Consider the following 15,107-nt stretch of genomic DNA (forward strand, 5'->3'; position numbering starts at 1 on the left):
ATGAGAAGTTGGCGTATGTTTTTCTGTGATTCTCCGGGGTCCGCTCCTTCCTTCCTTCTCCTTCCCCCCTTCCCATACAAAAGAAGCAGTCCTGCCATCTCACAAGCAACAACGCCAATTTCTCTCCTCTCTCGGTCTTCCATCTCCACTCAAATCAATGATGCCTTTTCTGATTTCCTATAGCCGCGTCGAACACTATATTTGGTCGGTGACTTTTCTGGTTGACTTTCGAGTCGGGCTTGCCGGGAAGTCAATATCTACTTGTTCGTGAGTTCCATGAGTTATGATCCTTCGAACGACATGAACATACCAGGGTACTGATTATATCTTTGAGTTGCGCTGCTGCTCCGAGCCAATGATATTAAATCTATCGATCGAAGCAACGCTCAGATATTGTTCAGGACCTTGCTCTTTAGTCAGCATTTGGAGTCTAGTGCTCGCCCATTCTCTGAACCACGCTTCCTTCTCTGAATACTGCACCATAAGCACAACAAGAAGGTTCAAGGCTATGAGCGAGCTCCAATCAACAAAGTACAGACTTGCGGTACGTCAACGCGAAATCATCAACGATGAGTGTTTGTGTTTGGTAAAAGTAACTAGTATGTCGAAGAGCACAAAAGAGAAAAAAAAAGATATGGCCACGACGTCACTCTGAGTTGAGAAAGTGTGTAAACTGAAAGTTTACTTGATTTGTTTCAGTTGAACAGGAAACACCAGAGCCGGCAGTATCCGTTCGCTTACTCCTGGGCTTGTGTGGTATTCCATGCTTTCTTGTCTTGAAATATTTTTCAAGAACCTTCTCCTTTGCTACAGAATCCGAAGAAGCCGAGAAATATCAAGTGTGGAACAGTTGCTTACTACGAAGAGGATGTCTGAGAATCCAAGGGGATCCAGCGATGTGGAACAGCAACAGTCCCGTACCTCACGACGCATGTCTCGTGCTGAACGAAGAATTTCACGGGCTATCAGTGTTGCCAATGACCAGAGCCTTGATGAGTACGAAAGGCTGGTCAGATATGTATCCGTCTACAGAGAGCCAGGGACTTCTGAGATTGAAGAAGAAGGGGGAGAGATGAAGCGTGTATGGTATACACCTTGGAAGAAAAAATGGGTACCCTCAAACGAGGCGATGGAAGCAAGACAGCGATTGCCAGACGACTGGCTTATTACAGATATAAAACGAGGTCTATCCGAAGAAGAAATTACCAACCGACGTCATCGAACTGGGTGGAATGAATTGATATCACAAAAGGAAAATCCAATAGCGAAGTTCATGTCCTACTTTCAAGGCCCTATTTTGTATGGTATGTTAGCTCACATAACCATTTTCTTGCATTGGGTAAATTATTTGACTGACAAAAGGGAGAGGAAAGTCATGGAAATTGCTGTACTTCTCGCAGCCGGTCTCAAAGATTGGGTCGATTTTGGCGTTATCATCGGTATACTTTTCCTCAACGCCTCAGTGGGATGGTATCAAGAAAAGCAAGCTGCGGATGTAGTGGCAAGCCTCAAGGGTGACATTGCATTACGATGCACAGTAGTTCGCAACGGTCGAGAATGTGAAGTATTAGCTCGTGAACTGGTTCCAGGTGATGTGGTACGTAGAGGTTTGAATTTGTTGAATGATTTGGCTAAGGAAACCAGGTGATTGTTCAAGAAGGAACCGTTGTTCCCGCTGACGCCAAAGTTATATGTGGATACGATGATCCAGATGGTTTCGAGGCCTTCAAGAGAATGGAGGCAGAAGGAGCTCTCGATGAGTCATCAGGAGAGGAAGAAGAAAAAGAATGTGGTCAAGAACGAGAAGAAGATGAGAACCTAGCCGATGGCGACCAAAACAAGGAGAAAAAGGGAGAGGAATCCGGGAAAGAAGACGAGGAAAAAGAGAGTCGAAAAGGATATCCAATTCTGGCCTGTGACCACTCAGCTATTACCGGTGAATCCCTTGCTGTCGACCGGCATATGGGAGAGTTGGTCTACTATACGACACACTGCAAACGAGGAAAAGCTTACACGGTTGTGCAGACACCAGCAAAGACTTCCTTTGTTGGAAGAACTGCGAGCATGGTAGCAGGTGCAGGTGATAAGGGCCATTTTGAAATAGTCATGGATAACATTGGCTCTTCGCTTCTAGTCTTGGTGATGGCATGGATCCTTGCTGCTTGGATTGGCGGTTTCTTTCGGCATGTTCCGATTGCAAGCCCCGGAAAACAGACTCTATTGGAATATACCCTGGTACTACTGATTATCGGAGTCCCAGTCGGTTTGCCTGTTGTCACTACTACGACCATGGCTGTTGGAGCGGCTTATCTTGCCCGTAGGAAGGCAATTGTACAAAAGCTAACAGCCATAGAGTCACTCGCGGTAAGTTTAATCAATATCTCGATACACAAACAATAGGGTTAATGATATGCTCAGGGGGTCGATATCCTATGTTCGGATAAAACCGGAACTTTAACCGCTAACAAACTGAGTATCAGGAATCCATATGTAGCGGAAGGTGTGGATGTCAATTGGATGATGGCAGTAGCTGTTTTAGCATCTTCTCATAACATACAGTCTCTGGATCCTATTGACAAAGTGACCCTTCTGACGCTCAAACAATACCCAAAGGCAAAAGAGATCCTTCGGTCTGGCTGGAAGACGGAAAAGTTCACGCCATTTGATCCTGTCTCAAAAAGGATTGTTACAGTCTGCACATGTGATGGTGTCCGATATACATGCACTAAAGGCGCGCCAAAAGCGGTGCTCGGCTTGACCAAGTGTTCTCAAAGGACTGCAGATTTATACAGGAAGAAATCACAAGAATTCGCCCATCGTGGTTTCCGCTCACTGGGAGTGGCAGTACAAAAAGAAGGTGAAGATTGGAGATTACTGGGAATGATGCCAATGTTTGATCCACCCCGTGAGGATACCGCTCAGACAATTTCCGAGGCCCAAGCCCTTGGTATCAGCGTAAAGATGCTTACTGGAGACGCTATTGCGATTGCAAAAGAGACATGCAAAATGCTTGCATTAGGCACAAAGGTCTATAATTCGGAACGATTAATTCATGGCGGTCTGAGTGGCGCGATGGCTCATGATTTGGTTGAAAAAGCGGACGGTTTTGCAGAGGTGTTTCCTGAGCACAAATATCAAGTTGTTCAAATGCTCCAAGAACGTGGACATCTCACGGCAATGACAGGAGACGGTGTGAATGATGCACCGTCTCTTAAAAAGGCAGACTGTGGCATAGCTGTTGAAGGGGCTTCAGAAGCAGCACAGTCAGCTTCAGACATTGTTTTCTTGGCACCGGGCCTTTCAACGATTATCGACTCAGTAAAAGTGGCTCGACAGATCTTTCATCGGATGAAAGCGTACATTCAATACCGGATCGCGTTGTGTTTGCATTTGGAAATCTATCTGGTCTCGACAATGATTATTCTGAATGAGACTATTCGGGTTGAGCTGATTGTCTTTTTGGCATTATTTGCCGATTTGGCGACAGTGGCAGTAGCCTATGACAACGCATCATTTGAGCTAAGACCAGTGGAATGGCAGCTACCAAAAATATGGTTTATATCGATCGTTTTGGGTATTCTATTGGCTGCGGGAACCTGGATAATTCGGGGTACGATGTTTCTTTCCGACGGTGGTATCATTCAAAATTGGGGCTCAATTCAAGAGGTTCTTTTCCTTGAAGTGGCACTCACCGAGAACTGGTTGATTTTTGTAACTAGAGGAGCAGACACCTTACCCTCGATTCCGTTAGTTGGCGCAATAGTTGGCGTTGATATTTTAGCTACGATCTTTTGCCTTTTCGGGTGGTTTACCAATCAAAACATGAGAACGCATCCTGGCGATCGGTTCCGGGAGACACATAATGGCTGGACGGATATTGTCACCGTGGTACGAATTTGGGGCTACTCTCTGGGAGTGACAATTGTGATTGCTTTGGTTTATTTCACACTCAACAAACTCGAATGGCTAAACAACCTAGGGCGCAAGTCTAGAAACAAGGGTGACATTCAGATGGAAAATATGCTCGGTCACCTTTCTCGAGTTACTATTGAACATGAACAACATGGTGAACTGAAGGGACGGTACTTTTTGAGCGCGGCTCGAGAGGAGGAAGAGGCTGAATGATTATTCTTCACATATCTCTGCTGAAGTACATGGCTTCAACTATCAACATGCTCGCATATAATGTCAGGGAAGACGCATGGCTTTGCCATGCGTAATAACATGATTAGGGAGTGGATACCAGGTATCAAAAGGCGAAGTGAAAAATTGTTGGGGAAAAATATGTTTTACATACTGCCTAGTACGTCTAGGCTAGATGTTGTTGCTATTCTTTGATTAATGTGTTTTCTTCTTGTTACTTAATAGTCGCTTATATTGTTTAATCTTAATAGAGACTTATCTTGAGCATAGACGAGAAGCGAAGCGAGGATCCTTGTAAAATGTCGCAACACCATGCCAGCGGAGTGCCGATGTAGTGCGTGATGCAGATCTGCAATACTCGAGCCTCATAAAATGCAGTGATGGACATGGATATTGTCGATCTGTCTGTCGCCAAGGCCCCTTTGAGACGATCACGATTTGAAGATTCAAGAGGTCAAATTAAACATTGCCAAGGATAGATAGCATTCATCGCTGCTATTTCTGGTTCGCACATTCCAGTCACGCATGATTCTGCCTAGCAACATGATCGATAGAATCTCACGAGGCTTTTCTTTTGTTTTTGGAAATTCAATAACAGTGCTAAATTCACTAGCTTTCATTTTCTGCACGAATAGACCGAATGTGCAAGACCCATTGCAAATCCGAGGTGCTTTCAGAATATTTCCTAAAATGGTAATTAGGGCATAGTTAACCTTATTTTGGTGAATTTGGTGAATTTCTCAACGAACGCATTTCATATCCATTCCACAAGTTTCTAGCCAACAGTATGTACAGAGAAACCCTGAATTATAAATATGTAATGTACTTATTAAATAATAGACAGCATTCTTTCCTCCCAAGGTAAGAAGAGGGTTGGAAAGACTCAAATGAGCAAATTTGTGCAAGAGAGATGGATGATAAGCGTCATTTCAATCGGCTCTGCCAGAGAGCCTTATTCCATGACTTTCGCTTTGAATGTCGCTCGACTGGGCGGCCTTGAATTTACCAGTAAGAACGGTCAGTAGAACGGCGCTTCACGCGAGAAACAGTGCGGCTACTGCTGTTGCTGCTACCGCCCAGGTCAGCAGCAACGCCGGAAATGAAGCCGTTGTTGGCATATGCCTGGCTGGCGTCCCACATCATAACACCGCCGAAGCTTGAAAATGTCTTGGAGTATTGGATCACGGGCTGGAGACTGGAGGCAGACAAATAACCAGTAGAGGCTGCGCCGGTGTTGGCTGGCACACCGAGGAAAACCTTGACATTGGGGTTCTTGGATGTGTTCTTGGCCCAGTTGTCCCAGGTATCGAAGTTGAAGTTTGTTTGCGAAGAAGAGCCAGAAACATAGTTATTAATACCGCAGTAGTTGTTGTAGAATTGGACCCAGATGGCGTCAAAGGAAACGGCTCCGTCCAGCATTTGATTGTCTGCAGCATCGGGGTAAACACACTGAGGGGCGGCAGTCAGGAAGTATTTCTTGCTGGTGTCGGCGTCCATGAGGCTACGAAGCTCGTTGCCGAAGGCGGCCATGTTGGAGACCGTGGATTCGAAGTCGAAGTCAAAGCCGTCAACGACAGCGTCTCCGAAGGGGCGAAGCGCTGAGCTATTCGAGTCCGGACCGAATGTCTCCCAGATCAGCTGGGCCCCGGCGCTCGCGGCAGATTCCGAGCTGAATCCTCCTTCAGAGTAGGTGGCTCCACCGATAGAGAGAAGAATAGTTTTGCCGGCTGCCTGGCAGGTCTTGATATCGTCGCTGGTAAAAGGCCGGCAACAGTTAGTTTTGATTCATCGGAAATGCAAGGATAAATCTATACATACCCAACCTGGGGGCAGTTCAACAGGGATGTGCCATCGAACGTAGTGCAATTGTCACCGATATTGGCAAAATTGATCTCTGGAACGCCACCTGGACCGTTGATTACAGTCACAAAAGAGAGTTGCAAGACATCAATGTCTGAATTCTGGCAGTAGTATGCCAAGTTCTGCTGTTCAAGGTCGCCGCTCGCGGCATTGTACGAGTTCTGGCCCCAGTATACAGCGATATTGCTCGTAGAACTCACATCAAGCGCAGCTTGTGCTCCAAGCAGGCCAGCCATCATGGCGGCCCTGGCGAAAATGTACTTCGCAAAAGACATTCTTTTAAAACCCAGGGAGTGTGTCACTTGGAGATGTAAGGACTGATATGCTTAGCTGAAGGAAGAAGGAATGAAGAGCTGAGCAAGAGCAAGCGGCTTGATTTTGTGAATGAGAACTGACTGCGAGAAGAAGAAAAAAATAAAAAAAAGAAGAAATGAACGAGGAGGAAATGAATGCGCATGTTTTTATACCTCTGCCGTCTACTTGGAGACTGTCGGTTAGGGTTACCCTCTGAGTAATAATATATCATCCACCGCGTGCCAACGACCATGACGATCCGCATTGGAAGGCGTGAGTATAAACTTAACTATTCATTATTTTGGGAATCGAGGGTGGGCTTCTATACAGCGAAATACCAATGGGCGGCAGAGAAACGTCTCGTTGCCCTGTTCCTCTTGCATTCCGACGGCTGCTTCTCCCCACAACCAGGCAAGCCATCGACGGCTTTTGGAATGTGACCGCGGGCTTCCTGACCTCCAGGACTCCGAGCGGCCTTTTATTCTAAGCCGAGTACGTACGCTGTTGGGTTGCACTTGCCCGGTGCTTGAGATTAGCATCAAACAGAGGTAGTACGTACGCTCATTTGCTTCACACACTGCGCAGCTGTCTTTGGTCTAGTCAGGGTCACACGTAGGGCTCTTTTTGCTACACGTGGACCTAGAGGTAGCCGACTGTAACTCAGAACTTGAAGCTCCGTGGTAGAAGAACGAGAGAAGAGCATATGCACAATGATGCAGCTAAATGGCGGGATCGCCCTCGCACGCGACAAAGTCACCGGCATGGCTTGTAAGACTTGACTTGCGCAATGGCAGACAAAGCCCTGTGTGAATACAGGGCGAGTTCTTTGAAGGGAGTGACACGGAATCCAGAGTAGTACACAGTGCTACCATAGCTCGTTTTGGGATATCGTGAAGGCATGGCCGTGATCATCTTCACCTTCATCGAAACGGGCACTTACATGATCCTGATCCCCCAGACCTGGGTTTACGAGTCTACTCTCTGTAAACACTACTACAATGACGGTCGCATGCAAATTCCCGAACACGAGCGCAAAATTGCCCCGATCCAAGGCGAAGTTGCCAAAGTCCGCGCTGTATCCTCCAGTTGGCAGATAATCCGAGGATCGGACGGAAAGTTGTTTTGGCGATCAGCTAGATCGGCGTACTGCTTCAGACATATACGGAATTGCTTGTTTGCTGGTTATCGTCCAATGATCCAGACATCTCTTTGCGGCTCTTGTGGACGGCCTTAGGCGGCGGTGCAGGCGTAATGGGAGCGGTGATTTGTACTATGATCACAGACGTCGTGGACATAGGCCAACGGTTTGTCTTTATCTTTCGCTGTGTTCATTATACTTGCTGAGATATGTATAGCTCTGCGGCGTTCGTCTACGTTAGCTTATCGCTCCAGATATCTCAACTCGTTGCTCCAGTAATCACATCATGGATCATGGCTGGCTTATATCATTCCTACCATCCTGGCCACCGTAGGTATTCCCGTACTATTGTTTCTTGGGAGTCCCTTGTTGGCTGTCTTGTTTGATTGGGGATTCTCGATGGGCAAGGAATGGACTGGTCTTCCATTTCTGGGCAGTGGCATTTTACACCGTGCCTTGTGCTTTGCAGTCTGGATCATCCGACTTCCTGCTGATGCTACCAGCGCCACGTAAGTAGTACTTTTCTTCTGTACAATTTAAACATCTCCAATCCACCAGGTTTTAATTCCAGTCAAGGAGACCATCACAGGCCTAGATCCTGTCTCTTCGGCGTGTCGAGATATACGCTCAATGTAAACATATGACTGTGAACGAATGGGCCCAGGTTCAATAAATGTAAGCCGGACAAGACTATGACAAATCGATGGAATCCAAAAGGTATAACGTATAATCCACGACATACAATAGGAGCAAACAAAAGATATTACCTCCCTAGGTAAATATATGATAGTGGTCTGGATTCACATAATCTCAGTATCATCAGACAGAAAGTTCTGTAATAATGAGCCAACAGTGCGATACTGGCCACCCATACGAGTGAGTATAAAGTCTGAATCTCAAACGTAAGTAAGTGGACAAGAAGCTGATCACATATAGTTCATCTGCTTTTTCTTTCCGATAATGTTGTGGTATTAGAAAACGGTTGCATAATCAAGGATTCCTCGCCTACGCACTTTGATAGGGGTAAAAATTCAATTCCTGGAGCTAAGTCCCTCCAGCCAATAGACCTTGGATCTAACAACAATCAGACTGCGAAGTCCATGACTGTGAATGAAGTGCCATGTGAGTCTGAGACCCGCGAACAATCGGCCAAACAACCCATAGACAAGGCGACAGAGATCTCCCGTAGAAGTGGTGACCGGACTGTGTATTTGTACTATCTTCAAAAGGCCGGCTATACGTTTCGTTATTAGCTATGGCTGCAAAGTTCACAAGTGCATTCATGGGCAATTTTTTCAAGTAAGCGCTTTTCATACACTCCCTTGTTAGCCTGAGGGATGTCACTGACTCTATACTCGTAATGAAAGCGTTGCGGTTACAAATGGTGGTCTGACGCAAACGAAGAAAATTTCAGTCTATGGTCTCATAAGTGCTATTGCCACTCTATCCTAGACTATAGCTTGCTGGTGAGGCAGCTATAATTATCTCTCGCAAGAATGGGAACCAAAATATTAATGAACAATCTAGACTCTTCCTCGTTAATCTTCGACAACTCTGCATTGAAGCTTCACGAAGACCTTCTAGAAACTACTGTTAGGTATTGAATTTGATTGGATCATGTATGAGGAAACGAGCATGTATACGAGCAACAGTTCATGTTTGGATATTCAACTCTAATTAGAAAGTATTGACTGACTCATCAAAATCCAGTACGGATCATGACACCGAACATCTTATGCAAGAAGCCATAGAGCAAAGAGTTTAAAGAGCAAACAGTGATGTCCGTGGTTCATTGATTGCTCTTCATTCGAAGCTATGATCGGGCGATTCTGCTCAGGAATGGGAAAGTATGTGAATGTGACAAACCAGATATATTGTTGGGAAGCCAGTCGGAGTTTAGGAAGATTTATGAGAACTGGTCTGAATCCTGATAATCTTAGCATCATGTGAAAGCAGCAGGTATGGATATGTGTTTACTATCTAAGTGTCTGCATAGAGAAAAAAAAACTCCTCTCAAAACATCATTATATTCGCATTTTAAGTCCTATCATTCTTCACTCAAGCACCTTACAACAATATTGGATATTCCAGTTCAAGCACGGATGGCGTTAGTATGTGCATGGTTATGGCCATGATGCTTGTGCCCGGTTTCCAGATGATGGCTGATTTTACGTTTCTCTTGCGTTTTGCTGTCTTTTTGGCCGTCCACGTCCATATTGTCTTCGTCGCCCTCCTCGTCCACATCGACCATATCAACACTAGGCCACTCCTCCCATCCATCCTCCCACAACTTATCCAAGGCATCAGTCTTCTGTGCAGTAGACATTTTAGGGTTCCGCATAACTCTTTCCCATTGCCACATTTCCTTGTCATCCAACAAACATTCATCCAGCGCACGCGATATCTTCTCTGAATCAATACCTTCTCCTATGAAGACAATCTCCTGTCTTCTATCGCCCCATTCGCCCGCGAAGTCACGCTCAATCGACTCAATGATATCCTTATCATCAGGCCATACATCCCGCGGAAGTTCAGCGAACCACACTCCGCCACAGCTCACGGTCAAAATGCCACCGGCTTGGCTCCATTCGCCGAATTGGAAAGCTCGAGTGGCAAGCCAGAAGAACCCCTTGGAGCGGAGAACAGGGCCAAAAGCAGGATTAGCTTGCTTGTTGCCCAAAATAACCGAGGGCTCAAGTTGGTCGAAGTCTGCAATGTCAGACATCTTATCGTCATCATCTGTGTCATTCTCCTCCTCGTCGTCCTCCTCGTTTTCATCTTCTTGTTCATCATTTTCTCCTGTGTTTTGGTTCTCGTTGCTTTGTAGAAGGATAAATTTGTCCTGCAAGAGGGCGAATAGGCGTCGAGGGTGGAACGGTCTTCGCGCGGAGTATACGAAGTTGTTGATACCGTATCTACAACAACATGATCAGCTACACGTGTCGTCTTGGGCTCCTCCTGTATAACGTTCAGGAACAAGAGAAACTTACTCCAGTGTCTCCGGCTTCGGCGCCAACCTCTTCTTGCCATCCGCGGTATTCAGCATTGTCATCTCATGCAGACTTCTCAACCAACCGGCCCCAGATGCGGCCTTGACGAAATCGAATTTCCCCGTCTGCACGATTTCTTTGACATCAACCTTTGAGAAATTTGTCTCAATGACTTTGGCGTCTGGGTTTAGCAGTTGGAGAAGATCTCTGATCTTCTGGCGAGCTTTTGCATCGACAGTATCGATTTTGTTGATAATGAGCACGTCGGCGAATTCGATCTGATCCACCATCAAATCTGAAATGGTTCGCTCATCTTCCGGGGCAATCTCGTCGGAGCCGTACCGATCAGACAGGAACTCGGCGGTATGAAAATTGGAGAACAGATTGAAAGCATCGATAACGGTGACTGTGGTGTCTAGTTTGGCGAGGTTGTGCAGCCCACCCAGTTCCGCCCTGAGAGCCATTTTCAGTCAATACATTATATTTTTGGACGAATCTGACATGGTAAAGAATAAAAGAAAAGACATACACCTCCATAAGAATCTTTCTCTCCTCTTTCGCAATGCTGTCCATGCTTTCAGGATCAACCTCCATCATAGCGGCAGTAAACTCCGATGTAAACGTTTCAGCAACTTGCATCGGTTCACTGATCCCAGTGCTCTCAATAACGACGTAATCCACCATGCCCGGAGAGCGGGCCAGACGGGCAAGCTCAGATAGCAGATCGCCTCGAAGCGTGCAGCAGATGCATCCATTTTGAAGCTGAATCAGCTTTTCCTGTGTCTGAGAGACTTTGTGGTGGGTGATCAGAGCAGCGTCGATATTCAGTCTGATTCGTCATTGTTAGTATGGCCCCTAGGAGAAGGTAGGCAGGCTACTGACGATGCCATGTCATTGACTATCACGGCAATCTTCAATCCATGCTCGCTCGATTTAAGGATGTGTTCAAGGAGCGTAGTCTTGCCGCTTCCCTAATGACACATACTGTTAACGATATGCCTCAAACCTTGGTCCTTGGATCACCAAGCATTAGAAGAGGAATAAACGCACCAAGAACCCTGAAAGAAGGGTAACTGGGAGAGGCTTTGCGATGAGGTTGTCCTGTGCCATTTTCTGCTGCGGCTCTCTCGTATGAACCAGTAGGTCGAATGTAATGACAGAATGTAGATTCACTTCACAAATGGACAGAGGAAGAAAGGAGTAAAATAAACCAACAGTTATGTGCACTATGTACTATATATATTTTCTCCAACCGCACAATGGTACCTACGTTCTCTCGGAGCAAAACCCTAGGCGAACCACCAAGGTCCCAAATCACGAGCATATCAGCTACATCGAAAAGCGTCGACAATGATAGAGGGCTTAGCCAAGCTTGACAAACACGCGGACTATGACTGGCCCATTTCCACATGCTTAAACTCGACCCACCGGCCGGCGTAGAATTGTGTCTTTCAAGGTACTTGGAGTATTGCCGGTTGAACACCAATCATCTCGGGTTATGAACCAGATTGCCACACAGCGTCCTGCGGCTTCCACGTCAAAAGAAAAAAGAATCAACTAATTTATCATCTCGTATACTTGTCACGTCGCTTTCCCCATATTCGGCCTGCGGGTGGCGGAAAGCGACGTAAGGAGTACAAATGCGTCCATTTTTGGCCCAACAACATCAGATCCGTAGCCACGGGTCGATTGCTAAACCCATCCGGCTCGGTTAGCACCCTGCTCTCCTCAATCGTGGGGCCGGTACAAAAGATCACGTAGGCGTAGTCGGCAAAGAATTGTCTGCGTGCAATGGAATATGATTGGAAAGCAGTGAGCTGCTTGCCCATGCTATCTTGATTTGTGACATGGAGGGCCTTCTCTGCGGCACACAGCGCTTCGATCACATTTTCGAAAAGATTGGTGAAACCTCCGTCGTAATTGATGATGATGGCCATCTCAACCCACCTGAGACATCGTCTTGAGAGCAGAAATTCAGTTAGCTTACTGCACAAGATGGATGCCTGCACTAGGTCGTCATCATCAAGACAGTCTGGTAATGTTTCAAGGAACAAGGCGTTCCATAGACCGTAGGCCATTTCGAAATAGGTGTCTATCCCACCGAGGGGCTGGGAGGGATAAGAACGAAGGGAGTCCAACGCCTGGGTGCATTTGATAGACTCTTCAAAATACCGAACACTAGTAGTTCCGCGATAAAGCGCCTTGAGGGCCTGCGGTCTCAGTATTGTTGGTACCGCCATGGCCTTGTTTGCGGCTTTTCTACTCGCGCTTTGACGCACAAACTGTGCTGCAGTGTGGTGAATGAAGCTAATTTTGAATCGCTGGTTTCTGGCGCCCTTGCCCTTAGCCACATTGAGGGTAATCAGGGGTGAACAGAGCCTCTTTGCAAGATCAATCGAATCAAAGACTTCTTCCCCCGAATTTTCGGCTTGAAAGATAATGCTTAGGATCTCTTGATCTAGCTCGCTTCTTCCAACTTTAACAAAATCTATCATGTCGACCCACAGAAAGACCTGCTGTGACAACCTGAGTTGCAGAGGGGATAGTGGCTTTTCCATTGTTGCAAATATGCTTTGATAGAGTTGCACAAGGCTATTGGGGGTTTTACTAACTGTCGTTCCACAGAAGCAGCACTTGGTAGTCGTTGGATTTCGTCCATCATCAGTCATGCATACAGCCACGAGCCATCTGCTGCGGTAGATACCTTGTTTAATACGCCTAGGCCAAGCGTGGTTCCGCTGATGTGTTTAGACTGTGAAACCCTCTCTCTGACATAAGCTAGGATAGGTCTGTGTACGTGCCTTGGTAGGACCACCAATTCTTGTTGTGGTATCTGGGTTTGTTGAAAACGCTGATCAAAGAGGTCACGTAAGTCCGGATCTTCACGACTAGTAAGTATGAGTTTGATGACGCCTTTAGATGCATTCAATATGGTGATTAAGGACGAAGCGAGCAGTCGGCCGTCCTGACATTCGTCAAGGGCATCTACCACAACAAATACAGGTGGCCTGGTCGATTGAGATGCCAATGCATACTGAAAGGCCTCATGGAGAGTTGCGAAAGACTCTGCAGATTTCTGTCCGCTTTGTAATCGTAACTGGTCAATCCATGCGTAAAGATGAGATTTGTCATCGCTGGAAAGAAACTGGGAAAGCAAAGTGCGGAGGACTTAGGGTTCACTTTTGTTCTCGTCTGTGCCCTTGCAAAAGAAGGATAGGACGTAAGCATTACCGGTTTCTAGTAGAAAACGAACAATGAAGGCAGTGAGAGTAGATTTTCCACTTCCCGGAGCCCCATGAATTCTCAGTATTTCTGTCTCGGTTCTCGAAGCAAGAAATGACTTCAACTCTTTGGTCGCAAGAGCCCAGTCGCAGCTACCAGTCATAAAGCGCATCTGGTGGCCGTATAGGTCATCCTTGACATCAGCAGGAGACAGTCATTGCTGAACATCGAAGCGAATATTATCAGCACCTGAAACATTACAGTAAGCAATTGGATACGTAACTGTTTTAAAAGTTCAACGAAATAGACACACTCACTTTTGTCGATCATCCCAATAGCCTCATATGAACCACCGTGTGCTTCACCTCCTGGAATAACGCGCATCAACTCTTTCGCATACGCTGCTGCAGTAGCAGCTGCATATCCCTGCCAATGATCATTCTTATGCGAGTCTGCGTAATCGCTAATCCCTCTAATGACCAGACATAGAAAGCTATCGACCAGGCCAGCTGCTTCCATTTCAAAGCAAAGCACGTCAAGCTCCTTTCGCAACTGGTCCCTCATCGCACCGTGCTTTATTACTTGGCCCCCAGATGCAATGAGACCATAATGAATAGACGGTAGTAACACTCTCGACGAACGAGGCTGTCGAACCTTCAATCGCGCGGGGTCACAGGATGAGCATGTGCGTTCATCTAAGGGATGTTCATAGTCTGCCTCATATAGGCAGTCAGATTATGCATTAGGACGGGAATACTGCGCTCGCATTGCTGGGTATTTGTTAACCATATGCAAAATATCACCTTCAATATCGTGTCCATGCATGAAATGTTTGGCTCGTAGGTTGCTCAATGCGCTCAGTAAGACCTCGGGGGGGTTGTTCAGCATACCAGTCCGCTCAAATCGCCCTTGTTGAACTGTTTTTCCAAAGTCGTATTGAATGACAAACCCCCAGTAGTCCGGTTGGTGTGCCCACGACAACATCACCAAGCCGGATATCATGCTCTGCGCTTGGTGCGCCGCCGCCGATTCCGACCATAAGCCCAAATTTGAGTCGCTTAAAGGTTGAGAGCATCTGGTTCACCACTTTTGCGGCCGATACCGTGCCTGTCAACCCCGATGGCAAGCAGGCAATCACCACATTGTGTCTCCCTATACGTCCAAGTAGGTGTTGCTGTCGCGAGACTCTCGCCCGAGAGGCAGGGCATCATGGAGCTCATCCAGCATCGTACAGGTCGCATCCAACTCCAATGGCAATGCGCAGACCCATCCGGCCGTATATTCATCATGCCTCAAAAGGACGCATTTAGCGGGGTTCCGACTCGAATACTATTTATTACCTACGATGCCTTGTAAGTGCAATTCATTCAAGTACAAAAATTCCATACTGACGTAAATAAACAGTGACCAGCCAGTTAGTCGTTTCACGGCATTGAGTTTCCTATGGCGGTGCGAATGCT

General features: G+C 46.6%; 4 protein-coding genes across 4 annotated transcripts, besides 2 other annotated features; 1 reads left to right on the forward strand and 3 right to left on the reverse strand.

Moving 5' to 3' along the window:
- Nucleotides 1–868: 868 nt before the first annotated feature.
- UA08_00380 (hypothetical protein) lies at nt 869–4,125 on the forward strand (the record flags this gene model as incomplete). The annotated part of the gene is made up of 4 exons (XM_020260180.1): nt 869–1,304; nt 1,401–1,597; nt 1,645–2,364; nt 2,560–4,125. 4 exons carry the CDS (start codon nt 869–871, stop codon nt 4,123–4,125), a joined length of 2,919 nt encoding a protein of 972 aa, XP_020123788.1.
- Nucleotides 4,126–5,145: 1,020 nt separating this feature from the next.
- UA08_00381 (Endochitinase 33) lies at nt 5,146–6,278 on the reverse strand (the record flags this gene model as incomplete). The annotated part of the gene is made up of 2 exons (XM_020260181.1): nt 5,146–5,896; nt 5,962–6,278. 2 exons carry the CDS (start codon nt 6,276–6,278, stop codon nt 5,146–5,148), a joined length of 1,068 nt encoding a protein of 355 aa, XP_020123789.1.
- Nucleotides 6,279–9,527: 3,249 nt separating this feature from the next.
- Nucleotides 9,528–11,535, reverse strand: UA08_00382 (hypothetical protein; the record flags this gene model as incomplete). The annotated part of the gene is made up of 5 exons (XM_020260182.1): nt 9,528–10,350; nt 10,426–10,878; nt 10,955–11,254; nt 11,308–11,396; nt 11,476–11,535. The coding sequence occupies 5 exons, from the start codon at nt 11,533–11,535 to the stop codon at nt 9,528–9,530; spliced, it is 1,725 nt and encodes a 574-aa protein (XP_020123786.1).
- Nucleotides 11,536–11,990: 455 nt separating this feature from the next.
- On the reverse strand, nt 11,991–12,983 carry UA08_00383 (hypothetical protein; the record flags this gene model as incomplete). Its single annotated transcript, XM_020260183.1, has 1 exon — nt 11,991–12,983. The coding sequence occupies one exon, from the start codon at nt 12,981–12,983 to the stop codon at nt 11,991–11,993; it is 993 nt and encodes a 330-aa protein (XP_020123787.1).
- Nucleotides 12,984–14,005: 1,022 nt separating this feature from the next.
- Nucleotides 14,006–14,268: a repeat region (Identified by RepeatMasker using a combination of RepBase library and repeat library created with RepeatScout).
- Nucleotides 14,269–14,475: 207 nt separating this feature from the next.
- Nucleotides 14,476–14,928: a repeat region (Identified by RepeatMasker using a combination of RepBase library and repeat library created with RepeatScout).
- Nucleotides 14,929–15,107: the final 179 nt, after the last annotated feature.

The sequence above is a fragment of the Talaromyces atroroseus genome (genome assembly GCF_001907595.1).
Source record: "Talaromyces atroroseus strain IBT 11181 chromosome Unknown scaffold_0, whole genome shotgun sequence".
NCBI lineage: Eukaryota > Fungi > Ascomycota > Eurotiomycetes > Eurotiales > Trichocomaceae > Talaromyces > Talaromyces atroroseus.